Here is a 24,889-nt window from a genome sequence, read left to right on the forward strand (position 1 = left end):
ACAGTTGTTACACGGTCTTCCTCAATTGGGACCTGAGCAGAGAGTTGCATTGGACTCTGATATTACACTGCAAGAGCTGTCCACAGCAGTTATGCAGCTCTCAACAGGCCAAGCCCCTGGCATCGATGGTTTACCATCTGAGTTTTATAAGCACTTTTGGGGGTCTATTGGGGAGGATTTTTACGAAGTGGTGTGTGAATCTTTTCATGAGGGTTCTCTTCCTGTATCCTGTCAACGTGCGGTGCTTTCACTGTTGCCAAAAAAGGGGGATTTGGCTCTCATAAAACATTGGAGACCTGTTGCTTTGCTGTGCGCTGAATACAAAATTGTTTCTTAATGTCTCTCAAACAGGTTGAAAGAGTATCTGGGATTGTTGATCCACAAGGACCAGTCCTACTGTGTACCTGATCGCTCTATTGTTGACAAATTGTTTCTGATAAGAGATGTTTTAGACATTTGTAAACTGTCTGATGTAAATGTGGGTTTACTTTCTTTGGATCAGGAGAAGGCTTTTGATCGTGTGGACCTCCAGTACTTGTTTAAAACAATGAAAGCCTTTGCGTTCGGGGATGTTTTTTTGTATTGGATGAATTTACTGTATGCTGGGGCCTCGTGTATGGTGAAGGTGGGGGGTGGTTTGAGTTGCCCCATCCCTGTCCAAAGGGGCATCAGGCAGGGATGCCCAATTTCAGGGCAGTTATATAGTCTGACGATTGAACAAATGCTTTGTTTTTTAAGAGCGAAGCTTACTGGTTTCTCTGTGCCAGGTGTAATGAAGGGTCCCACGATAGCACTGTCTGCGTATGCAGATGACGTGACAGTTTTTATTACAGGGGGTGAAGATGTTAAGGTTCTCTCAAACACTTTAAAGGTGTATGAGGGGGCCTCCTCAGCTAGAGTCAATTGGGGAAAGAGTGAAGCGCTGTGGGCAGGTTAGCTTCAGATGGGGTCCAGTCCACAGTTACCAGGGGGGCTTCAGTGGGGCAGAGATGGGATGAAGACTTTGTTTTTTTTTCTAGGCTCCGATGTCTTTCAGAAAAAGAACTGGGAGGGTGTAGCAGAGAAAGTATGTGCCAGACTGTCAAGGTGGAAATGGGTGCTGCCCCAGCTGTCTTATAGGGGAAGGGTACTGGTAGCTAATAATCTTGCTGCCTCTACCCTGTAACACAGACTAATGATTTTGCAGCCACCAAAGGGTCTGATACAAGAGCTTCAGAGGACCCTTGTCAATTTCTTCTGGTCTGGACAACACTGGATTAAAGCTGCAGCCCTGTACCTGCCACTGCACGAGGGTGGGCAAGGCCTGGTGGACATTTCCTCTAGAATCATGACTTTCTGGCTCCAAGCAGCCCAGAGGTTGTTGTACAGAGACGGTTCTAGCTGGGTCGAAACAGCCTACATATTGATGAGGAGAGCGGACTGTTTGGGCTTAGACAAGCACCTGATGCGGAGCAGTAGTAGATCGCTGGAGGAGCTGGGAGAAAGAGCGGGGATCTGATCATCTCGCCTACTGAGGAAGGTCGTAGCTGAGGTCTGCGACTCCTTGCCAGTGCTTCATCTGCAGTATGTGACTGACACTTCCAATTCTGATCGGTGGAAGGAGGGTCTGGATTATGTGTTCCCTGCACTGATTGTTAGTGCTGCGATGGGGGCATTCGAGGATTATGTGGGGATGCTGCTTTCCTTCGATACCGCGGAGCTGGGGGAGTTCAAGGAGGTGGGAAAGAAGGCCATGTACAGAATATGTGTAAAGGTGTCCCATGCCTCTTCCATGGAAGGGGTAAAATCGGCGAGGTGGGCGGGTGTGCTTGGTCCAGGTGCCTCTCCAAAAGGCTGTTGGCGATCATTATATAAACTGCCTATTGATAAGAGGACAGCTGACCTCCAATGGAGGGTAATACATGGAGCCATAGCCACCAACATGCATCTGGTACACCTGGACCCTACTGTTGGGGAGGGGTGTCCATTCTGTCCTGAGTCTGAATCTCTGGCACATCTGTTTTTACTGTGTCCCAGGTTGGTCGGGATGATTGAAATGATCACTGATTGGTTCCCAACGTTGGGAGAGGTTTTCTCTTCCCAACTGTATATATTTGGGCCAAAGTACAGGTTCGGTCAAAGGGGTGTAGTTGTGTTGCCTAATTTTGTGTTAGGGGCAGCAAAATTAGCGATATGGAAGACCCGAAAGAACAGTATTCGGGGACAGGGGTCTGTGGATGTGGTGGGAATGCTGGAGGGAATGTTGGCAGCGAGACTAAGGGTTGAGTTTGCCTATTATAAACTTGTCAACAGTATTGATCTGTTTTTGAGTATATGGGGTATTCAGAGGCTGTTGTGTTTAGTTACTGTGGAGGAGGAATTGGAGTTGTTTTTAATTGATGTGTAACTGTGGTTTTGTATGAGTATTTATTGTGTGGTGGGCCCCCAGACCCAATAAAGATTATTTAAAACTCAAAACTCTCTCTCTCTCTCTCTCACCCTCTCTCTCTCTCTCTCTATTTCTCTCTCTCTCATATTCACTCTCCTTGGCTCTCTCTATGTCTCTCTATCTCGCTGTACTCAACACTTTCACATCTCCACCTCTTCACTCCTTTCTCTCTCCCAACATGTCTCCACCCCTACATTGCTCTCTCTCCCACCCTTTCCTCACTCATATATCTCTTCCCCTTGCCTCTCTTGCAAGCCCTCCACTTCTCTCTCTCTATCACTCCCCCCTCACCTCCCCCCTATTTTCCTCCATTGTCCCCCTATATGCCTACACTCCCTTCTCTCTCATCCCCTCCCTCTATTTCTCCTTTTCTCTCACTCCTTTCCCCTCCCCTGTCCACCCCATTCCACTTCTTTCTCTCCTTCACCCCCTCTCTCTATCCACCTCTTCCTCTCCCCACAGGTGGCGTGTGCATTGCCCAGTCTCTGAAGATCCCCAGGGAGCCGATGCCGGGGGAGTTTGACAAGCTCATCCTGCGACTGCTGGAGACCTCCAACGCCCGAGCCGTCATCATGTTTGCCAATGAGGACGACATTCGGTGCGTGTCTCTGTCTCTCTCACACAAACACACCCACTCGCACACACACACACACACACATACACACACGTTCTCCTTTAGTCAGTACACTCTAGGCACCATCGAGTCAAGTACAGAGGGTTTATCCTCCATCAGTTAATCCACAAACTCCTCACTGTGGATTGAGATAACAATGTTTCGATTAACTCCAGGACACTTGGTAAAAGGGCCTTGTCTATGTGGTGCAGTGCCTTGCAATGCTGTTCCTTTCAGCACATAGGACTCAGAGGTTATCTCGACTTCATCTGATTAAGATTGAATTAGCCGGTGATGGTAATATGAACAGTTGAATATTAGAACTGGAATGAAAGCATTCTTCCCGTACCTCTCACCTGAACACCTGCAACCCGAGAGAGGGAAACAACTCAATCCCCCATGCACCAGAGGGTAATAAGTCAACTCAGTTTCCCAAAATCCTGAGGACTAGCTAGAGCCATGCAGCTTTCCTAATATTGTTATATTAGGCCGGATCTCCCTGAGGTGGAACTCAGGAGGAGTTGAGAACTTTGAGAGAGGGTGACTTTGCAGGAATCAAAACTTTAATATGGCTTTGTTTCACATTTACCCATTTAAAAAAAAATGTAATATGGAAACCATCAGGCTTGCAAGCTTAGATAGATCATTGGAAATATCGGAAATGTATCTCAGATTGGATGATGCTGCAGGTGGGGTCAAATCCATACAGTAAGTGAATTTCACTGAATCGACATGTAACAACTTCCTTATTCTTTTTCTCACAGCCGTATCCTGGATGCGGCCAAACGCAACAACCAGACGGGTCACTTCCTGTGGGTGGGCTCAGACAGCTGGGGCTCCAAGATCTCCCCTGTGGTCCAGCAGGAGAGAGTGGCAGAGGGGGCCGTCACCATCCTCCCCAAGAGAGCCTCCATAGACGGTGAGAGATCAGGGATGACTGAGCCTCGCTGACCGTGCCCAGCAAACAATGGGGCATAATGGATGTGTTTCTAGCACTGTGAGATGTACAACCATTATGTGTTATGAAGTGTGGCTTTAACCTGAAGGTGAAATACGTTTATATTGTCCTTATCCCAGCCTTCGACCGTTACTTCCGGAGCCGTTCCCTCTCCAACAACAGGAGGAACGTGTGGTTCGCTGAATTCTGGGAAGAAAACTTTGTGTGCAAGTTAGGGATGCATGGCAAGCGACCTGGGAGCCCCAAAAAATGCACAGGTACAGCATGTTCTATCTTATGTACTGGGACTGTGGGTGTTTTGGGGGGAGGAGGGCATAACTGGAAAAGTATTCACTGAAAATACTTGTTCAATTGTGGTAATAGAAACAACCCTAACCTTGGATACCATTTCCACACAAGAGAAAACACCATTGTCTGGGGACGAGGTACACAAGAGAAAACACCATTGTCTGGGGACGAGGTACACAAGAGAAAACACCATTGTCTGGGGACGAGGTACACAAGAGAAAACACCATTGTCTGGGGACGAGGTACACAAGAGAGAACACCATTGTCTGGGGACGAGGTACACAAGAGAGAACACCATTGTCTGGGGACGAGGTACACAAGAGAGAACACCATTGTCTGGGGACGAGGTACACAAGAGAGAACCCCATTGTCTGGGGACGAGGTACAGAAGAGAGAACACCATTGTCTGGGGACGAGGTACACAAGAGAAAACACCATTGTCTGGGGACGAGGTACACAAGAGAGAACACCATTGTCTGGGGACGAGGTACACAAGAGAGAACACCATTGTCTGGGGACGAGGTACACAAGAGAGAACACCATTGTCTGGGGACGAGGTACACAAGAGAGAACACCATTGTCTGGGGACGAGGTACACAAGAGGACATGCCCTCGGGCAGCCATAGAGTCTGCTACTGGGGAGTATCTGCATCCAAATTCTCCACAGACCCGAGCCCTGCTAGTGTGGATTACCCAGCCAATCAATGCCATGCTTTTGATAGGCAAGATGTGATGGATGTTGGTGGGAGGTGGAGGGAGTGTTGTGCTGTTGTGAATCCTGCAGTTGCTGATTCTTTTACGTGCGTACAGTATGGATTATTAAGGTTAATTGTCCTATGACCTATTACAATTTACTTTGATTATCTCAGCCCTCCTGCACCAAGTCTAGGCTGACTCATACCTCCAGTTATAGCAATGTCATTTCATCCCACTGGAACGCCACATTCAGTATCTAGGGGAATATGTGGGGAAAAGGGTGGCTGATGTTTGAAATGGGAAACCGTATGTGTCACTCTTCTGATGTAAGTGCCTGAGGCAGAAACAACCATATTACAGACATGCTGTATGACAGAAGATGTGGATTGCATGTGTTTGTGTTGAAGACGTCTGGAGACAAAGGATCCACACGCTCTGTGTGTGTTGTTTCTTTTTGTGTGTGTGTGTGTGTGTGTGTGTGTGTATGTGTGTGTGTGTGTGTGTGTGTGTGTGTTTAGGAAGACTTTATGTATGTTGTGTTGAATGCATGATCTATTGTAATAATAACATTTTCAGTCATAAAACGCTGTTCATGCGCCTGTGCAATTGTTTTTTAGTAAGTGTGTGCATTTTTATTTGGTTTTGTATGTAGGATGTGAGTGTATTAATGTGGCTGCGTTTGAGATTTTTCTCGCCCCAAAAACTCTGTTTGTGTCGGGGGTATGCTGAGACAGACGGCTGTCCCTAGCCTGTATCCCAGACAATGCTTATTGTTCTGACACGGTGACTTGAAGTAATGAGAATAATTATGGTGCTGTCGTCTCCGTGCGTCGCTCTTTTGTCCCCTCCCTACCTATCTCTCTCTCCTTCCCTCTCCTCCTTCCCTCTCTCTCTCTCTCTCTCTCCTTCCCTCTCCTCCTTCCCTCTCTCTCTCTCTCCTCCTTCCCTCTCTCTCTCTCCCTCCTTCCCTTCCCTCTCTCTCTCTCCTTCCCTTCCTCTCTCTCTCTCTCTCCTTCCCTCTCCTCCTTCCCTCTCTCTCTCTCTCCTCCTTCCCTCTCTCTCTCTCCTTCCCTCCCTCCCTCTCTCTCTCTCTCCTCCTTCTCTCTCTCTCTCTCTCTCCCTCCTTCCCTTCCTCTCTCTCTCTCTCTCTCTCCGTTTCCCCCTCCCTCCCTACCTCTCTCTCCCTCTCTCCTTCCTTCCTTCCTTTTCCTTCCTTCCTTCCCTCCCTCTCTCTCTCTCTCTCTCTCTGTTTCCGCCTCCCTCCCTACCTCTTTCTCTCCCTCCCTCCCACCTTCCCTCCCTCTCTCTCTCTCCCTCCTTCCCTCCCTTTCTCTCTCCTTCTATCCCTCCCTCCCTCCCTCTCTACTATTTATCTGCAGTAGGATGCACACAACGCTCCAGTGCTGATAGATTCAACAACACACAGCCACATCGACTGATTATTATCAGAATTTTTAAAGGGGAGGCATCAAATCATGACAGCGTGACGAAAAACACAGCACATTCTGTCACGTAACAAAGCAGATACGTAGTGATCCAGCGAAAGCATCACACACTAACTTTGGTGTGGAGGGAAATTATAAAAAGTCGTCGCACTTAAGCCGACTGAGTGCGACAGCCAGATCAGCCCGAGGGTTGTTCCAAAGTGAATTCCACATCACATAGCTTAGCACGTACACCGCTTGTCTGCTGAGAGTTGCATTGTGCTGACTACAATGTCCCCACTGTGTGGGGGCGAAAAAATGTAATCCTTGATGATTTTGAGGAGTTTTCTGGAGCACAGGCACTTTGGGACAAATCCTTTGGAACATGTCAGACACGCCAAACAGGATGTGGGAAATTCACGGTGAGAGTAGCCAGGCAGCAGGAGGGCCGAGGAGAAGAACACAAAAACAACAATCTCAGCTTTCCAAAAATACCCCCTGTATCATACAGTATCCCCCTCCATTATGAAGCTCATGTCATTTTGCCTGAGCAAGGTAGTCGGTCTGAAAGCCGTTTGCCCCTGTCAGAAAGTCGGTCTGAAAGCCGTTTGCCCCTGTCAGAAAGTCGGTCTGAAAGCCGTTTGCCCCTGTCAGAAAGTCGGCCTGAAAGCCGTTTGCACCTGTCAGAAAGTCGGTCTGAAAGCCGTTTGCCCCTGTCAGAAAGTCGGTCAGAAAGTCGATCTGAAAGCCGTTTGCCCCTGTCAGAAAGTCGGCCTGAAAGCCGTTTGCCCCTGTCAGAAAGTCGGTCTGAAAGCCGTTTGCCCCTGTCAGAAAGTCGGTCTGAAAGCCGTTTGCCCCTGTCAGAAAGTCGGCCTGAAAGCCGTTTGCCCCTGTCAGAAGCACTCCAGGCTTTTTTGCTCTATTCTTTCCCATGTGTGAGAGTGAGGGTAGCAGCTTGAATTGATTTGATTAGCAACTGGAGAGTGAGTTTTAGTGAGGAGAGGAGCTGTATCCCTTATCTGGAGCAGAGTAATCATGCAACAAGACAAACGGCTGAATCAGCACTGCCTCTGGTCGTCGTCCACCTGTGTGTGTTGTATGTACTTCTTTTTTGGTGTATGGCCATTGCAATATCACAAAATACCTCATCCCTCTTTTAAACCTACAAAGAAAAGAAGTGCTGACATACTAGAGAATGAATGTCGTGTTCATGTGATTAAAACCAGGTGTTTGTGGACATATACAGAGTCTATAGAGAGTCTACCCTTGGATTTCTTCACATTTTACTGTGTTACAAAATGAGATTAAAATGGATTTAATTATAATTTTTTTGTCGACGATTTTGACAAAATACTCTGTAATAGAAGATATATATATATTTTTTTAGATGAATGAAAAATAAAACAGAGCTGCTGTGAAGGAAGTTGTCAAGGAAGTGAGTTTGTGTTTATACAGGACCTCCCACCTCCACCTACCGTCAACCAATCATGTCATTGTGGTGCTCTACGGAGCCCTCCGCATTGTTGCAAAATGTGGGAGTTGATTTGGCCTCCGCAAGCCTCCGGAGGCGCCACAATTACATCACACCCTCTGTACGGAGCTTCCGGACTGCAATGCTGGATCAAGCATAAATGAGCTTCAAAGTTGAACCATACTGTAATGTAAAGTGCCAATACACAACCACAGATGTACCCACTTGCTTCTTATGCAGTTAAACCATGGAGTGTTTCCCCTATACTATTATGTTGGGCCACCCGCCTAGCCGCCACCCACTTCCAGCCAACCTCTATTGGCCACCGGGAAACAGATACCCTGAGGCAGAATGTTCAGTCACGAACACACCCTTAATAGCACTTGTGTAACAGCTGTATTGTTTCTCCAGCCTCGAGGCAACAAATACAGAACAGAAGCCATAGAAGTCCCTGTAAAAGAGCTGTTCTCCAGTGGGAAAAGAGAAGAGTCACAGCAAAGGAGTTTCGGAATCAACACACACTTATGCTCTAAAAGGTGGTACACAATCCACTGCAATGTGATATAATGCAGAACTAATGGGTCGCTTCAGAGGCGAAAATAAGTTGTTTTGTGTGTGTGTGTGTGTGTGTGTGTGTGTGTGTGTGTGTGTGTGTGGTGTGTGTGTGTGTGTGTCAAGTAGGTCAGGTATGTTAAGTGCACTGTTAGATGATAATTGCTGTTGCTCATAATTTAGTACCTCTTTTACTCAGTTTGACAGTATCTTGCAGTGATGATGACATTGAATTATCACTTATATTATTAACACTTATCTTTTGTAGTGGAGGAGAGGGAATCAGAAATGAATTCGCATCGAGTGCATTCGGAAAGTATTCAGACCCTTTTTCCCCACATTTAGTTACAGCCTTCTTCTAAAATGTATTAAATAAAAATCTATCTACACACAATACCCCATAATGACAAAACGAAAACAGGTTTTTAGAAATGTTAGCCAATGTGTTAAAAATAAAAAACAGATATCAATTATTTAAAAAACTATTCAGACCCTTTTTCTGAAACTCAACTTGAAAAGGTGCATCCTGTTTCCATTGATCGTCCTTGATATGTTTCTACAACTTGATTGGAGTCCACCTGTGGTCAATTCAATTGATTGGACTTGATTTGGAAAGAAACACACCTGTCTATATAAGGTCCCACAGTTGACAGTGCATGTCAGAGCAAAAACCAAGCCATAAGGTCGAAGGAATTGTCTGTAGAGCTCCGAGACAGGACTATGTCGAGGCACAGATCTGGGGAAGGGTACCAAAACATTTCTGTAGCATTGAAGGTCCCCAAAAACACAGTGTCCTCCATCATTCTTAAATGGAAGAAGATTGGAACCACCAAGACTCCGCCCGGCCAAACTGAGCAATTGGGGTAGAAGGGCCCTGGTCAGGGAGGCGACCAATAATCCGATGGCCACACTGACAGAGCTCCAGAGTTCATCTGTGGGGATGGAAGAACATTCCAGAAGGTCAACCATCTCTGCAGCACCCCACCAATTTGTCCTTGATGGTAGAGTGGCCAGACGGAAGCCACTGCTCAGTAAAAGGCACATAACAGCCTGCTTAGAGTTTGCCAAAAGGCACCTAAAGGACTCTAAGACCATGAGAAATAAGATTCTCTGGTCTGATGAAACCAAGATTGAACTCTTTTCCTGAATGCCAAGCATCACATCTGGAGGAAACTAGGCACCGCTCACCACCTGGCCAATACCATCCCTAGGGTGAAGCATGGCGGTGGCAGCATCATGCTGTGGGGATGTTTTTCAATGGCACGAGGGGGGGGGGAAATAATTTAATCAATTTTAGAATAAGGTTGTAAAGTAACAATGGTCTATAAATGGTCTATAAATCACAGTAAGTTAGGGGTAAACGCCCCATTTGGTCGATACATCACAGTAAGTTAGGGGTAAACACCCCATTTGGTCGATACATCACAGTAAGTTAGGGGTAAACACCCCATTTGGTCGATACATCACAGTAAGGTAGGGGTAAACACCCCATTTGGTCTATGAATCAGCATTTCGCTACACTCGCATCTCTACCATGTGTATGTGACAAATAAAATTTGATTTGATTTGAATCACAGTAAGTTATGGGTAAACACCCCATTTGGTCTATAAATCACAGTAAGTTAGGGGTAAACACACTATTTGGTCTATAAATCACAGTAGGTTAGGGGTAAACACACCATTTGGTCTATAAATCACAGTAAGTTAGGGGTAAACACCCAATTTGGTCTATAAATCACAGTAAGTTAGGGGTAAACACCCCATTTGGTCTATAAATCACAGTAAGTTATGGGTAAACACCCCATTTGGTCTATAAATCACAGTAAGTTATGGGTAAACACCCCATTTGGTCTATAAATCACAGTAAGTTAGGGGTAAACACCCCATTTGGTCTATAAATCACAGTAAGTTAGGGGTAAACACACTATTTGGTCTATAAATCACAGTAGGTTAGGGGTAAACACACCATTTGGTCTATAAATCACAGTAAGTTAGGGGTAAACAGCCAATTTGGTCTATAAATCACAGTAAGTTAGGGGTAAACACCCCATTTGGTCTATAAATCACAGTAAGTTAGGGGTAAACACCCCATTTGGTCTATAAATCACAGTAAGTTAGGGGTAAACACCCCATTTGGTCTATAAATCACAGTAAGTTATGGGTAAACACCCCATTTGGTCTATAAATCACAGTAAGTTAGGGTAAACACCCCATTTGGTCTACAAATCACAGTAAGTTAGGGTAAACACACCATTTGGTCTATAAATCACAGTAAGTTAGGGTAAACACCCCATTTGGTCGATACATCACAGTAAGTTAGGGGTAAACACCCCATTTGGTCGATACATCACAGTAAGTTAGAGGTAAACACCCCATTTGGTCTATAAATCACAGTAAGTTAGGGTAAACACCCCATTTGGTCTATAAATCACAGTAAGTTAGGGTAAACACACCATTTGGTCTATAAATCACAGTAAGTTAGGGGTAAACACCCCATTTGGTCGATACATCACAGTAAGTTAGGGGTAAACACCCCATTTGGTCGATACATCACAGTAAGTTAGGGGTAAACACCCCATTTGGTCTATAAATCACAGTAAGTTAGGGTAAACACCCCATTTGGTCTATAAATCACAGTAAGTTAGGGGTAAACACACCATTTGGTCTATAAATCACAGTAAGTTAGGGGTAAACACACCATTTGGTCTATAAATCACAGTAAGTTAGGGGTAAACACCCCATTTGGTCTATAAATCACAGTAAGTTAGGGGTAAACACCCCATTTGGTCTATAAATCACAGTAAGTTAGGGTAAACACCCCATTTGGTCTATAAATCACAGTAAGTTAGGGGTAAACACACCATTTGGTCTATAAATCACAGTAAGTTAGGGGTAAACACCCCATTTGGTCGATAAATCACAGTAAGTTAGGGGTAAACACCCCATTTGGTCGATACATCACAGTAAGTTAGGGGTAAACACCCCATTTGGTCTATAAATCACAGTAAGTTAGGGGTAAACACCCCATTTGGTCTATAAATCACAGTAAGTTAGGGGTAAACACCCCATTTGGTCTATAAATCACATTTGTAAGTTAGTTAGGGTAAACACCCCATTTGGTCTACAAATCACAGTAAGTTAGGGGTAAACACACCATTTGGTCTATAAATCACAGTAAGTTAGGGGTAAAAAACCCATTTGGTCGATACATCACAGTAAGTTAGGGGTAAACACCCCATTTGGTCGATACATCACAGTAAGTTAGAGGTAAACACCCCATTTGGTCTATAAATCACAGTAAGTTAGGGGTAAACACCCCATTTGGTCTATAAATCACAGTAAGTTAGGGGTAAACACACCATTTGGTCTATAAATCACAGTAAGTTAGGGGTAAACACCCCATTTGGTCGATACATCACAGTAAGTTAGGGGTAAACACCCCATTTGGTCGATACATCACAGTAAGTTATGGGTAAACACCCCATTTGGTCTATAAATCACAGTAAGTTATGGGTAAACACCCCATTTGGTCTATAAATCACAGTAAGTTAGGGGTAAACACCCCATTTGGTCTATAAATCACAGTAAGTTAGGGGTAAACACACTATTTGGTCTATAAATCACAGTAGGTTAGGGGTAAACACACCATTTGGTCTATAAATCACAGTAAGTTAGGGGTAAACAGCCAATTTGGTCTATAAATCACAGTAAGTTAGGGGTAAACACCCCATTTGGTCTATAAATCACAGTAAGTTAGGGGTAAACAGCCAATTTGGTCTATAAATCACAGTAAGTTAGGGGTAAACACCCCATTTGGTCTATAAATCACAGTAAGTTATGGGTAAACACCCCATTTGGTCTATAAATCACAGTAAGTTAGGGGTAAACACCCCATTTGGTCTACAAATCACAGTAAGTTAGGGGTAAACACACCATTTGGTCTATAAATCACAGTAAGTTAGGGGTAAACACCCCATTTGGTCGATACATCACAGTAAGTTAGGGGTAAACACCCCATTTGGTCGATACATCACAGTAAGTTAGAGGTAAACACCCCATTTGGTCTATAAATCACAGTAAGTTAGGGGTAAACACCCCATTTGGTCTATAAATCACAGTAAGTTAGGGGTAAACACACCATTTGGTCTATAAATCACAGTAAGTTAGGGTAAACACCCCATTTGGTCGATACATCACAGTAAGTTAGGGGTAAACACCCCATTTGGTCTATAAATCACAGTAAGTTAGGGGTAAACACCCCATTTGGTCTATAAATCACAGTAAGTTAGGGGTAAACACACCATTTGGTCTATAAATCACAGTAAGTTAGGGGTAAACACACCATTTGGTCTATAAATCACAGTAAGTTAGGGGTAAACACCCCATTTGGTCTATAAATCACAGTAAGTTAGGGGTAAACACCCCATTTGGTCTATAAATCACAGTAAGTTAGGGGTAAACACCCCATTTGGTCTATAAATCACAGTAAGTTAGGGGTAAACACCCATTTGGTCACCATTTGGTCTATAAATCACAGTAAGTTAGGGGTAAACACCCCATTTGGTCGATAAATCACAGTAAGTTAGGGGTAAACACCCCATTTGGTCGTAAGTTAGGGGTAAACACCCCATTTGGTCATAAATCACAGTAAGTTAGGGGTAAACACCCCATTTGGTCTATAAATCACAGTAAGTTAGGTAAACACCCCATTTGGTCTATAAATCACAGTAAGTTAGGGGTAAACACCCCATTTGGTCTATAAATCACAGTAAGTTATGGGTAAACACCCCATTTGGTCTATAAATCACAGTAAGTTAGGGGTAAACACCCCATTTGGTCTACAAATCACAGTAAGTTAGGGGTAAACACACCATTTGGTCTATAAATCACAGTAAGTTAGGGGTAAAAAACCCATTTGGTCGATACATCACAGTAAGTTAGGGGTAAACACCCCATTTGGTCGATACATCACAGTAAGTTAGAGGTAAACACCCCATTTGGTCTATAAATCACAGTAAGTTAGGGGTAAACACCCCATTTGGTCTATAAATCACAGTAAGTTAGGGGTAAACACACCATTTGGTCTATAAATCACAGTAAGTTAGGGGTAAACACCCCATTTGGTCGATACATCACAGTAAGTTAGGGGTAAACACCCCATTTGGTCGATACATCACAGTAAGTTAGGGGTAAACACCCCATTTGGTCTATAAATCACAGTAAGTTAGGGGTAAACACCCCATTTGGTCTATAAATCACAGTAAGTTAGGGGTAAACACACCATTTGGTCTATAAATCACAGTAAGTTAGGGGTAAACACCCCATTTGGTCTATAAATCACAGTAAGTTAGGGGTAAACACCCCATTTGGTCTATAAATCACAGTAAGTTAGGGGTAAACACCCCATTTGGTCTATAAATCACAGTAAGTTAGGGGTAAACACACCATTTGGTCTATAAATCACAGTAAGTTAGGGGTAAACACCCCATTTGGTCGATACATCACAGTAAGTTAGGGGTAAACACCCCATTTGGTCGATACATCACGGTAAGTTAGGGGTAAACACCCCATTTGGTCTATAAATCACAGTAAGTTAGGGGTAAACACCCCATTTGGTCTATAAATCACAGTAAGTTAGGGGTAAACACACCATTTGGTCTATAAATCACAGTAAGTTATGGGTAAACACCCCATTTGGTCTATAAATCACAGTAAGTTAGGGGTAAACACCCCATTTGGTCTATAAATCACAGTAAGTTAGGGGTAAACACCCCATTTGGTCTATAAATCACAGTAAGTTAGGGGTAAACACCCCATTTGGTCTATAAATCACAGTAAGTTATGGGTAAACACCCCATTTGGTCTACAAATCACAGTAAGTTAGGGGTAAACACCCCATTTGGTCGATACATCACAGTAAGTTAGGGGTAAATACCCCATTTGGTCGATACATCACAGTAAGTTAGGGGTAAACACCCCATTTGGTCTATAAATCACAGTAAGTTATGGGTAAACACCCCATTTGGTCTATAAATCACAGTAAGTTAGGGGTAAACACACCATTTGGTCTATAAATCACAGTAAGTTAGGGGTAAACACCCCATTTGGTCTATAAATCACAGTAAGTTATGGGTAAACACACCATTTGAGAATCACTTGAGGAAAAATTAGAACATGCTCTATGGCTCTATGGGGGTGGTCTTGAAGGGCCACAGTCATGAATTGTAATTAATTAAGATAATGAAATATCTTACAGACACAACGACCCAAGGTCAGAGGGCACAGTGTCTGCATTCCATCATGGCATTTGTGCGCCCTAGGTGATATTGTCAGTGTGACTCTGTTGAGCTGTAGACATGTTTACAGTCCGTACATCTAAGCACCTCATTTCCCACCAGATAAGTGTGTCCCTTTTTTAAAAGCAATCCAATAACTTAATTATACCCTCCTACCACCCACCCAAGCAAATGAAACTGAATGAGGAAATCAATGCAAATTACTGAAGATAGTTTTTCTCCTCCTCCCCAACTTTGTCCCTAGTGTGAATGTCATAATATTTTCCACTGGCTAGTAATGAGCACATAGTCAAAAGAAACAATTAAATATTCCATAAATACAGGTAGGCTTACTGTTTACAGTAACAAGTGTCCAACACGATTGTCATGACAACAATGCCATTGAGTATTTGACCTTGTTTTCGGCCACAGCTGTATCACATCTTTCAGTTTCACTTTCCCTATTATGCAACAGACACACTTGAGCTTGAAATGGCACAACCACTTCTTAATTTCCCCAAAATGTACGAGTTACTTTTTGCAGTATACTTACACACTCTCATTTTTTAACCAATAAGTAAGCATAGAAAAGTAACCATGAACAAGACTGGTAAGAGGTTCAACCTACAGGACCTGAATCAGTGCAGACTGCCCTAAGACAAAGAGAGCAGGCTGATGTCAATTTGACTTAGATTATAAATATTTGATTACAGACTTCTGCTTTCTTGCACTTTACCTCAGCTGAGCAAAGTAACCCATTTGTCTCCTCTTTTCAAAACGGTTGCTACTGTTCAATTCCCCTTCAAAGATTCATAATACATAATGCTTTAGAAATTCCCTGAAAGAGGTTTGCAGTCACATGAAAGCTGAATCTTGGCATCCGTTTCATCTTGCCCATTTGATGAGACATCTTTTGCACTCTCATGAGCTTGATTCCAAACATATCCCGATCAAATGCGATCTTGACAAAACTCTTCCCTCTCTAATGCCCTGGCTTCTTGATTTGAAAGCAGACTGAAAGTCAGGGGAGGAGTCGCCTTCTTTTGGAGGATGAAGATGGAGGCTAAGAGCACAGCACCTTTTGGAAAGGACACTTTTTGTTCAGGGTTTTCTTCAAAGTCTTAAATGGCTGTGTTATCTTCCGCCAAACATCTTCCCAAGGTTGCCATTAGTATCAAAGGCCCACTTTGACATTCTCCTTTGAAGGTGATGGCGAAGCAAAAGAGCGAAATAGTTTATAATAGTGAAGAGCATAAGAAATGTAGTGATGTTTAGAGGTTCTGCCACATGCCAATATCTTTGAGGAGATAGTCCTGGTCAGCCTGCCTTATACTGGATATTAACAGTCTACATTCAGTGGATTGGACAGAATGATAGGGCTTTTAAGGCTTTGGAATGGATACCCTTACATTGACATGTTTTCTAGGTCTTGTATAGGCACTCAGTAAAGTAAGACGGTCAGTTGTGGGAAATGGATCGTCTGCAGTGGACATCTCTGATCTAGCCCCAACATCTTGGACAGAGTGCAGTCGTAAAAACAATGAACCCAGATAAGAGCGGAAAATAACTTGTGCCGGTAGTTTCTGAATATTTATTAGGGGGACAGAAGCTTAGTGTCGTGCCAGTGTCCTGCCAAATTCCTTAGGGCTGCTTCCTCATTGCCAAAAAATGCGTGATCTGACCCGGATATGCAAATACCCTGCCTGATTTGCATATATTGTTAATTGGAAATGTATAAATTAGCTATGCAGACACAAAAAGGAAAACACCAATCAACTCCCATCTTCCTTCTCAGCTGTTGTAGTTGGCTGCTGTAATTCAAATAGACACATGTCAAATAGACACATGTCAAATAGACACGTGTGTGGCAGCGAAAGTGTCTAGGCCAGCGTGTAATTGCACGCTTGTTAGTTTAAAGCCTTTCTAAATATCACATTTTTTAATGAGGGAAAACAGAAAGTCATTGGCATAGCCCATGTGAATGGAATGATTTATCAGAACAGAACCATGTCACTCAGGCATGCCATATGGGCTGCTCAGTAATTGGACCCCTCTCTCAATGATTAGGCCAAAATTATATGTCCATTATTAGTAGATCATATTACACTCCTAGTTCCTCGGTCAAATCATCCAAAGGACACATTCTCCATTCTGAACCAGAGAATGACAACTGAAACATCTATTTCATGCAACATGTTTTTGCCTTGCGTATACTAGCTACCGGTAAATCCTGACCAGATAAGAATATAGATTTATTTTGAAAGTGAATGACTGTGGCAATGAGTGAACTTCACATCATCTTAAAAGTTGCTCCACAACCCAGTGACAATGCTCAGTGATGAGCAGGGATGTGTTATCTTGATTACATTGTTTCAGGACAATTTTGCATTAGATAGAGAGGCCAGTTGAGGTGTAGACTCTCGCTTTGTGCTCAATAGTTTTCCATTTTTCACAACAAATGTTTTTTAATTATGGTCTGTGTGCTTACTCACAGTGGCTGCTCTGCTCACTCATAATGACTCTAACCTCAACAGCTCATCAACCTTAATCAGGAAAAATGAAGACATTGCTTTGAGTAAAAGCTGAACACTGCCTTAAGGGCCATCCACAACAAGGACAATAATTATAGCGATAGCTAGAACACTACAAAAATAAAATAAAAGTTGTTCTATTCAAGTGAACAGCAGCGTCCACACGACGTGGAGAATGATCGTTAAGATCACTTTCAGAGCAACCTTTTCCCTTTCCCCCCAACAATACAACGTCAACAACCAATCAAAAACTAGTTCGATTGAAGTGTTCTAGGTTCTAGGTACCTCTCGGAGGGGAGAGGAGGGAAGTTTTCCTAAATAACTGGGCATGTGAGAATAATGGCAGCCATATTAATTATAGGACGACTTGGGAGACTGATGATCCATGACAGAGAGAACATCTCAGTGTTGGCTTCTGTTAACGCTGATACATCCTGGCAAAATACAGCATCTGAGAGTCCTGTTAATACCTTTCTGGACCTTGTAAACTGTCGAGAATACACCCATAACTTATCAGAATGGTTGCATAATCAGGCCTAGGCTGAATGCAGTTATTTTGGCATGAAACATGCATTCAAAACAGGACGTTTGAGCTTTTATTCAAATTAGCCTACATTTTACAGCAAGTGACAGGCAAGTTTGCATAGACTTAGGTTGGAGTCCTTATAACCTGTTTATCACACATTTCTTGTTAACAAACTATAGTTTTGGCAAGTCGGTTAGGACATCTACTTTGTGCATGACACAGATAATTTTTCCAACAATTGTTTACAGACAGATTATTTCACTTATAATTCACTGTATCACAATTCCAGTGGGTCAGAAGTTTCCATACACAAGGGTGACTGTGCCTTTAAACAGATTGGAAAATTCCAGAAAATGATGTCATGGCTTTACAAGCTTCTGATTGGCTAATTGACATCATTTGAGTCAATTGGAGGTGTACCTGTGCATGTATTTCAAGAGCTTCCTTCAAACTCTGTGCCTCTTTGCTTGACATCATGGGGAAATCAAAAGAAAAGAAAGACCTCAGAGAAAAATTGTAGACCTCCACAAGTCTGGTTCATCCTTGGGAGTAATTTCCAAATGCCTTAAGGTACCACATTCATCTGTACAAACAATATTACGCAAGTATAAACACCATGGGACCACGCAGCTGTCATACCGCTCAGAAAGGAGACACGTTCTGTCTCCTAGAGACGAACGTACTTTGGTGCGAAAAGTGTAAATCAATCACAGAACAACAGCAAAGGACCTTGTGAAGATGCTGGAGGAAACAGGTACAAAAGTATCTATATCCACAGTAAAACCGGTCCTATATCGACATAACCTGAAAGGCCGCTCAGCAAGGAAGAAACCACTGCTCCAAAACCGCCATAAAAATGCCAGACTACGGTTTGCAACTGCACATGGGGACAAAAATCGTACTTTTTGGAGAAATATCGTCTGTTCTGATTAAACAAAAATAGAACTGTTTGGCCATAATGACCAATGTTATGTTTGGAGGAAAGAGGGGGAGACTTGCAAGCTGAAGAACACCATCCCATACTTCCAAAGTTGTGGCAAAATTAAGGACAACAAAGTCAAGGTACTGGAGTGGCCATCATAAAGCCCTGACCTCAATCCTATAGACAATTTGTGGGCAGAACTGAAAAAGCATGTGTGAGCAAGGAGGTCTACAAACCTGACTCAGTAACACTAGCTCTGTCAGGTGGAATGGGCCAAAATTCACCCAACTTATTGTGGGAAGTTTGTGGAAGGCTACCCGAAACATTTGACCCAAGTTAAACAATTTAAAGGCAATGCTACCAAGTACTAATTGAGTGTATGTAAACTTCTGACCCACTGGGAATGTGATGAAAGAAATCAAAGCTGAAATAAATCATTCACTCTACTATTTATTCTGACATTTCACATTCTTAAAATAAAGTGGTGATCCTACCTGACCTAAGACAGGGAAATTTTTACTAGGATTAAATGTCAGGAATTGTGAAAAATGGAGTTTAAATGTATTTGGCTCAGGTGTATGTGAACTTCCGACTTCAACTGTACATTGAAATATTACTGCCAATTGTCACTATGACATTGAACACACCCTGAAGCACTGAATGGTCTATATTACTGCCTTATTAGCATCCCTCCAGTGTGCAGTAGGATGCTTTGATTGACAGATGTAGGCTACTGTAGAACGATACACGATAAACTTTCCTCTAGTGTGGATGCTCGCTGACGTTTTATAGTTCTGTATAATTGATCATTATAGCTCTCGTTATAGTTATCGGCCTTGGTGTGGATAGCCGTTTAGCCTGTTTGGTAGGCTGCTTTCTCACCGATTGATTTGCCACAGACTGAGCATGGCTGCAACCCTTTGACTCCACCTTCTGCCAGGTTTAGATGCTATCTCACTCAGCTTCACTGTTTTTTCAATTCAAGTTTCTTCCCAACCTGGCTAGTTGGTCAATTATATCCTAGATAGACCTATATACCCACAGTAGGTGGGGGTGCAGTTGGTTTCATTTCTAGTAATGAGAAGTACATGACTAGAATTCTATCCTTTTGAGTTGAGATTAGTACATACTAATGAAGGCTGGGCATGTTTCCTACAATTTTGTCTGCTTAGTTTTGTCTGTGTATTCTACAACAAAGAGGAATCTTGCAGGACAAGGCCAGACTTAGAAACAGATCATTATTATTGCCGCGTTGACACATTTCTGACGTTCGCAATAAACAATGGGGAGTATAACGATAAGCTATTCATGTAATGTTCAGGCTTGTCAGACCAGACGTGTCGTCTATGCCTTGTCGTTGGAGTTGTTGGTCTTTTCCTGGATTCATCTCATCACACAAGACTATCTCTGTAATTAGTTTGTCATTTATCTCATTTTCTAATCTATTTGAAACATAGTGAGGCCCCCCTGTGCATGAGAGAAAATGGGAAACAGAAACTAGTCAGTCATGTTGAGAGGGAATTAAATGTGTCCTTGTAAGTGATGTTTAATTGAAACGTCAGAACCCGTGATTAAGTTGTCTGTGTATTGCCGCACATTATTCAATATGATAAAGGGATTTCATCTCCCGTGTACTATCGGCTAGCCTCGTTACCAAACACACAGAGAAAAATACACCCTGTGAGGTTTTCTCTTCGTCTAGTGAACTGTGTCCTAGAATAAAGCTTACGTTTTTCTGGTGCTGTACGATGGGGATTCTGTTTTATGAAGTTCGTTTTGCTGGTGCTGTACGATGGGGATTCTGTTTTATGAAGTTCGTTTTGCTGGTGCTGTACGATGGGGATTCTGTTTTATGAAGTTTGTTTTGCTGGTGCTGTACGATGGGGAATCTGTTTTATGAAGTTCGTTTTGCTGGTGCTGTACGATGGGGATTCTGTTTTATGAAGTTCGTTTTGCTGGTGCTGTACGATGGGGATTCTGTTTTATGAAGTTCGTTTTTCTGGTGCTGTACGATGGGGATTCTGTTTTATGAAGTTCGTTTTGCTGGTGCTGTACGATGGGGATTCTGTTTTATGAAGTTCGTTTTTCTGGTGCTGTACGATGGGGATTCTGTTTTATGAAGTTCGTTTTGCTGGTGCTGTACGATGGGGATTCTGTTTTATGAAGTTCGTTTTTCTGGTGCTGTACGATGGGGATTCTGTTTTATGAAGTTCGTTTTGCTGGTGCTGTACGATGGGGATTCTGTTTTATGAAGTTTGTTTTGCTGGTGCTGTACGATGGGGAATCTGTTTTATGAAGTTCGTTTTGCTGGTGCTGTACGATGGGGATTCTGTTTTATGAAGTTCGTTTTGCTGGTGCTGTACGATGGGGATTCTGTTTTATGAAGTTCGTTTTGCTGGTGCTGTACGATGGGGATTCTGTTTTATAAAGTTTGTTTTGCTGGTGCTGTACGATGGGGATTCTGTTTTATGAAGTTCGTTTTGCTGGTGCTGTACGATGGGGATTCTGTTTTATAAAGTTTGTTTTGCTGGTGCTGTACGATGGGGAATCTGTTTTATGAAGTTCGTTTTGCTGGTGCTGTACGATGGGGAATCTGTTTTATGAAGTTCGTTTTGCTGGTGCTGTACGATGGGGAATCTGTTTTATGAAGTTCGTTTTGCTGGTGCTGTACGATGGGGATTCTGTTTTATGAAGTTCGTTTTGCTGGTGCTGTACGATGGGGATTCTGTTTTATGAAGTTCGTTTTGCTGGTGCTGTACGATGGGGATTCTGTTTTATGAAGTTCGTTTTGCTGGTGCTGTACGATGGGGATTCTGTTTTATGAAGTTCGTTTTGCTGGTGCTGTACGATGGGGATTCTGTTTTATGAAGTTCGTTTTGCTGGTGCTGTACGATGGGGATTCTGTTTTATGAAGTTCGTTTTGCTGGTGCTGTACGATGGGGATTCTGTTTTATGAAGTTCGTTTTGCTGGTGCTGTACGATGGGGATTCTGTTTTATGAAGTTCGTTTTGCTGGTGCTGTACGATGGGGATTCTGTTTTATGAAGTTCGTTTTGCTGGTGCTGTACGATGGGGATTCTGTTTTATGAAGTTCGTTTTGCTGGTGCTGTACGATGGGGATTCTGTTTTATGAAGTTCGTTTTGCTGGTGCTGTACGATGGGGATTCTGTTTTTTTAAGTTCCGAGTTAACCCCTCTTGTGTAATCGTTTAAAAAAAAATGTGAGACCCATTCTTTAGAGCAGCAGTGTGATATATTATGTAGACTTTTTCATTTTCCAGGGTAATTTGCAGATGTCTCAAATTGCTCATACTTGTAGATTAGTACTAATGATTCAGGTGTTCTGGAGTAATTCCCTCAAGGAAAACTAATGATTAGCAAACTTGGACAGTGCAAGTTCAGTATGTGCATACTGATTCATATAGAACTAAGTTTCCTACAAAACAAAGTTTCCTACAGAAGTAAGTTATAGCACATCAAACCAGTTATGGAAAATATGGACTTTGTCCAAACCCTATTTGTCTGATACAGCATGTTTAGTAAGCTGGACAACTGCCCCACACCTTGCTGTCAGGTAGTCGTGATTAAATGTACATTTGAATACGTCTTCACATCTGACATGCTACATAGTTTTCTTATGACAAGGAAATACTGGCCCTTACCTACAATCGTGACTACTGAGCAGCAACATCTTTCAATTTGAGTATGAACTGTGCAAGTCATGCTCCAATCATGCTGGGTCTACAGACATGTAATCAGTCTTTCCTGCTGTGCCAAATGCCTCCCTTTCAGACAGATCTGTCACACCAAGAGCTGCTATCAAATTTCATTGAATTTCATTTACAAGGGCCTATTAATGCAAAGATGTCAAGATCCTTGAATGAGGGCTTGCTCGACCAGATAGTTCACCACACACTTTCTTTAAACTTCTTTTTTCTGTTTGTTGCCAGAGGAATCTGAAGGAAAGTTTGAGAAACATAACAATGGCTGTTTTTTTCTCACTATTCTATTCACTAGTAGACACCTGAAACATAATGATTTGCAGTGGGTCATGTACATTACTTAACTGCTGCTTGTGGGGAATGGGAATTGAAATCAATGTAATCAAAAAGGTGAATTATTTTGTTTCCAGTGGGTCCGACGTCCTCTTAATTACAAGCATACATACAGTAGGATACAAAAGATTATTTGAAATGCTAGTGCTGTCTGCATGTGCCTAAAGTGAAAATGGTTGACAGTTACATTGTGATATGTATGTATTGTGACATGTTATATTAAACTGTGAGATGTAATCATTCATACAAGGACTGTGTGAAAAAGTCAGGGATATTCATATTGAATAGATCACGAACGTGGGAGTCTTAAGTATTGACTGCCTTATTCTTCAATCACACCTACTCAGTACAACTGCCGAACACTGGACAATTTGACAGTCAACGACAGAACTGTCTATTGAACAGCGGCATTTATCTTACTGTTGTTCTCCCCTTGTCCAGGACTGGAGAAGGTGGGCCGTGACTCAACCTATGAACAGGAGGGGAAGGTACAGTTTGTGATGGATGCTGTATATGCCATGGCCCACGCCCTACACCGAATGCACCGGGAGCTCTGCTCAGGGTACCCAGGCCTGTGTCCACGCATGGCCAACATTGACGGCAAGGAGCTACTGACCTTCATCAGGGCGGTAAACTTCAATGGTAAGGACCCTTTTCAACACATCATCACCATCACTGTTATCATCTTCATCATCATCATCATGTGGCATACACTTTTCCAACTTTCATTCTTCCTCATTACATTACCATATGATTGTTCTGGAACCTTCCCCTACATTTCCATTATTGTCTCACTCCTTTGGTTCTGTTTCATTGTCATTATACCCTCTACAGACACTTCATTCATTACTGCAATTCCCCCTCCTCAAGCATCTGATCATTTATTCATCTCTCAGCCTTGACCTCTTCATTTCTCCAATACTGTGTTTTGGTTAATCATGTCACATGACCTTACTTTTTCATCAAATTATCCAGCACCATCCTCAGGCAATTGCTTTAATTGTTTGTCTAATTCTCATTCCTGGAAAAGGCTTACTAAAATAAAGCGTATGATCCAGGTCATGTGACATGATTAACCAAAACACTAATAAAATGCCCTCACCTAATTAAATGCCCTCTCCTCTTCTTTATTTAACTAGGCAAGTCAGTCAAGAACAAATTCTTATTTTCAATAACGGCCTAGGAACAGTGGGTTAACTGCCTTGTTCAGGGGCAGAACGACAGATTTTTACCTTGTCAGCTCGGGGATTCGATCTAGCAACCTAGATCGAGGCTACCTGCCGCCCCTCTTCACTTTCCTCTTCTGCTCTTCTCTCTTCACTCTCCTCTTCTGCTTTTCTCTCTCCTCCTCTGCTCTTCTCTCTCCACACTTCTCCTCTGCTCTTCTCTCTTCACTCTCCTCTGCTCTTCTCTCTTCACTCTCAGCAGGTAGCCTAGTGGTTAGTTCATTTGACTAGTAACCAAAGCTGACATGGTACAAATCTGTCGTTCTGCCCCTGAACGAGGCAGTTAACCCACTGTCCCTAGGCCGTCATTGAAAATAAGAATTTGTTCTTAACTGACTTGCCTAGTTAAAAAAATTAACTCTGTGCTTCTCTCTTCACTCTCCTCCTCTGCTCTTCTCTCTTCACTCTCCTCCTCTGCTTTTCTCTCTCCACTCTCCTCCTCTGCCCTTCTCTCTTCACTCTCCTCCTCTGCTCTTCTCTCTTCACTCTCCTCCTCTGCTCTTCTCTCTTCACTCTCCTCCTCTGCTCTTCTCTCTTCCCTCTCCTCCTCTGCTCTTCTCTCTTCACTCTCCTCCTCTGCTCTGCTCTCTTCACTCTCCTCCTCTGCTCTTCTCTCTTCACTCTCCTCCTCTGCTCTTCTCTCTTCACTCTCCTCTGCTCTTCTCTCTTCACTCTCCTCCTCTGCTCATCTCTCTTCACTCTCCTCCTCTGCTTTTCTCTCTCCACTCTCCTCCTCTGCCCTTCTCTCTTCACTCTCCTCCTCTGCTCTTCTCTCTTCACTCTCCTCCTCTGCTCTTCTCTCTTCACTCTCCTCCTCTGCTCTTCTCTCTTCCCTCTCCTCCTCTGCTCTTCTCTCTTCACTCTCCTCCTCTGCTCTGCTCTCTTCACTCTCCTCCTCTGCTCTTCTCTCTCCACTCTCCTCCTCT

General features: G+C 43.1%; 1 protein-coding gene across 1 annotated transcript in view; it reads left to right on the forward strand.

The window, feature by feature from the left end:
- The first annotated feature begins 1,645 nt into the window (after positions 1 to 1,645).
- Positions 1,646 to 24,889, forward strand: part of LOC115144782 (metabotropic glutamate receptor 8-like) — a 67,492-nt gene continuing 44,248 nt past the window's right edge. The window contains exons 1-5 of the mRNA XM_065002763.1: positions 1,646 to 1,802; positions 2,891 to 3,026; positions 3,806 to 3,960; positions 4,119 to 4,256; positions 23,179 to 23,379. Coding sequence (XP_064858835.1) covers positions 1,646 to 1,802; positions 2,891 to 3,026; positions 3,806 to 3,960; positions 4,119 to 4,256; positions 23,179 to 23,379 — 787 coding nt within the window. The remainder of the gene's footprint in view (positions 1,803 to 2,890; positions 3,027 to 3,805; positions 3,961 to 4,118; positions 4,257 to 23,178; positions 23,380 to 24,889) is intronic.

Source organism: Oncorhynchus nerka, linkage group LG17 (assembly GCF_034236695.1).
Source record: "Oncorhynchus nerka isolate Pitt River linkage group LG17, Oner_Uvic_2.0, whole genome shotgun sequence".
NCBI lineage: Eukaryota > Metazoa > Chordata > Actinopteri > Salmoniformes > Salmonidae > Oncorhynchus > Oncorhynchus nerka.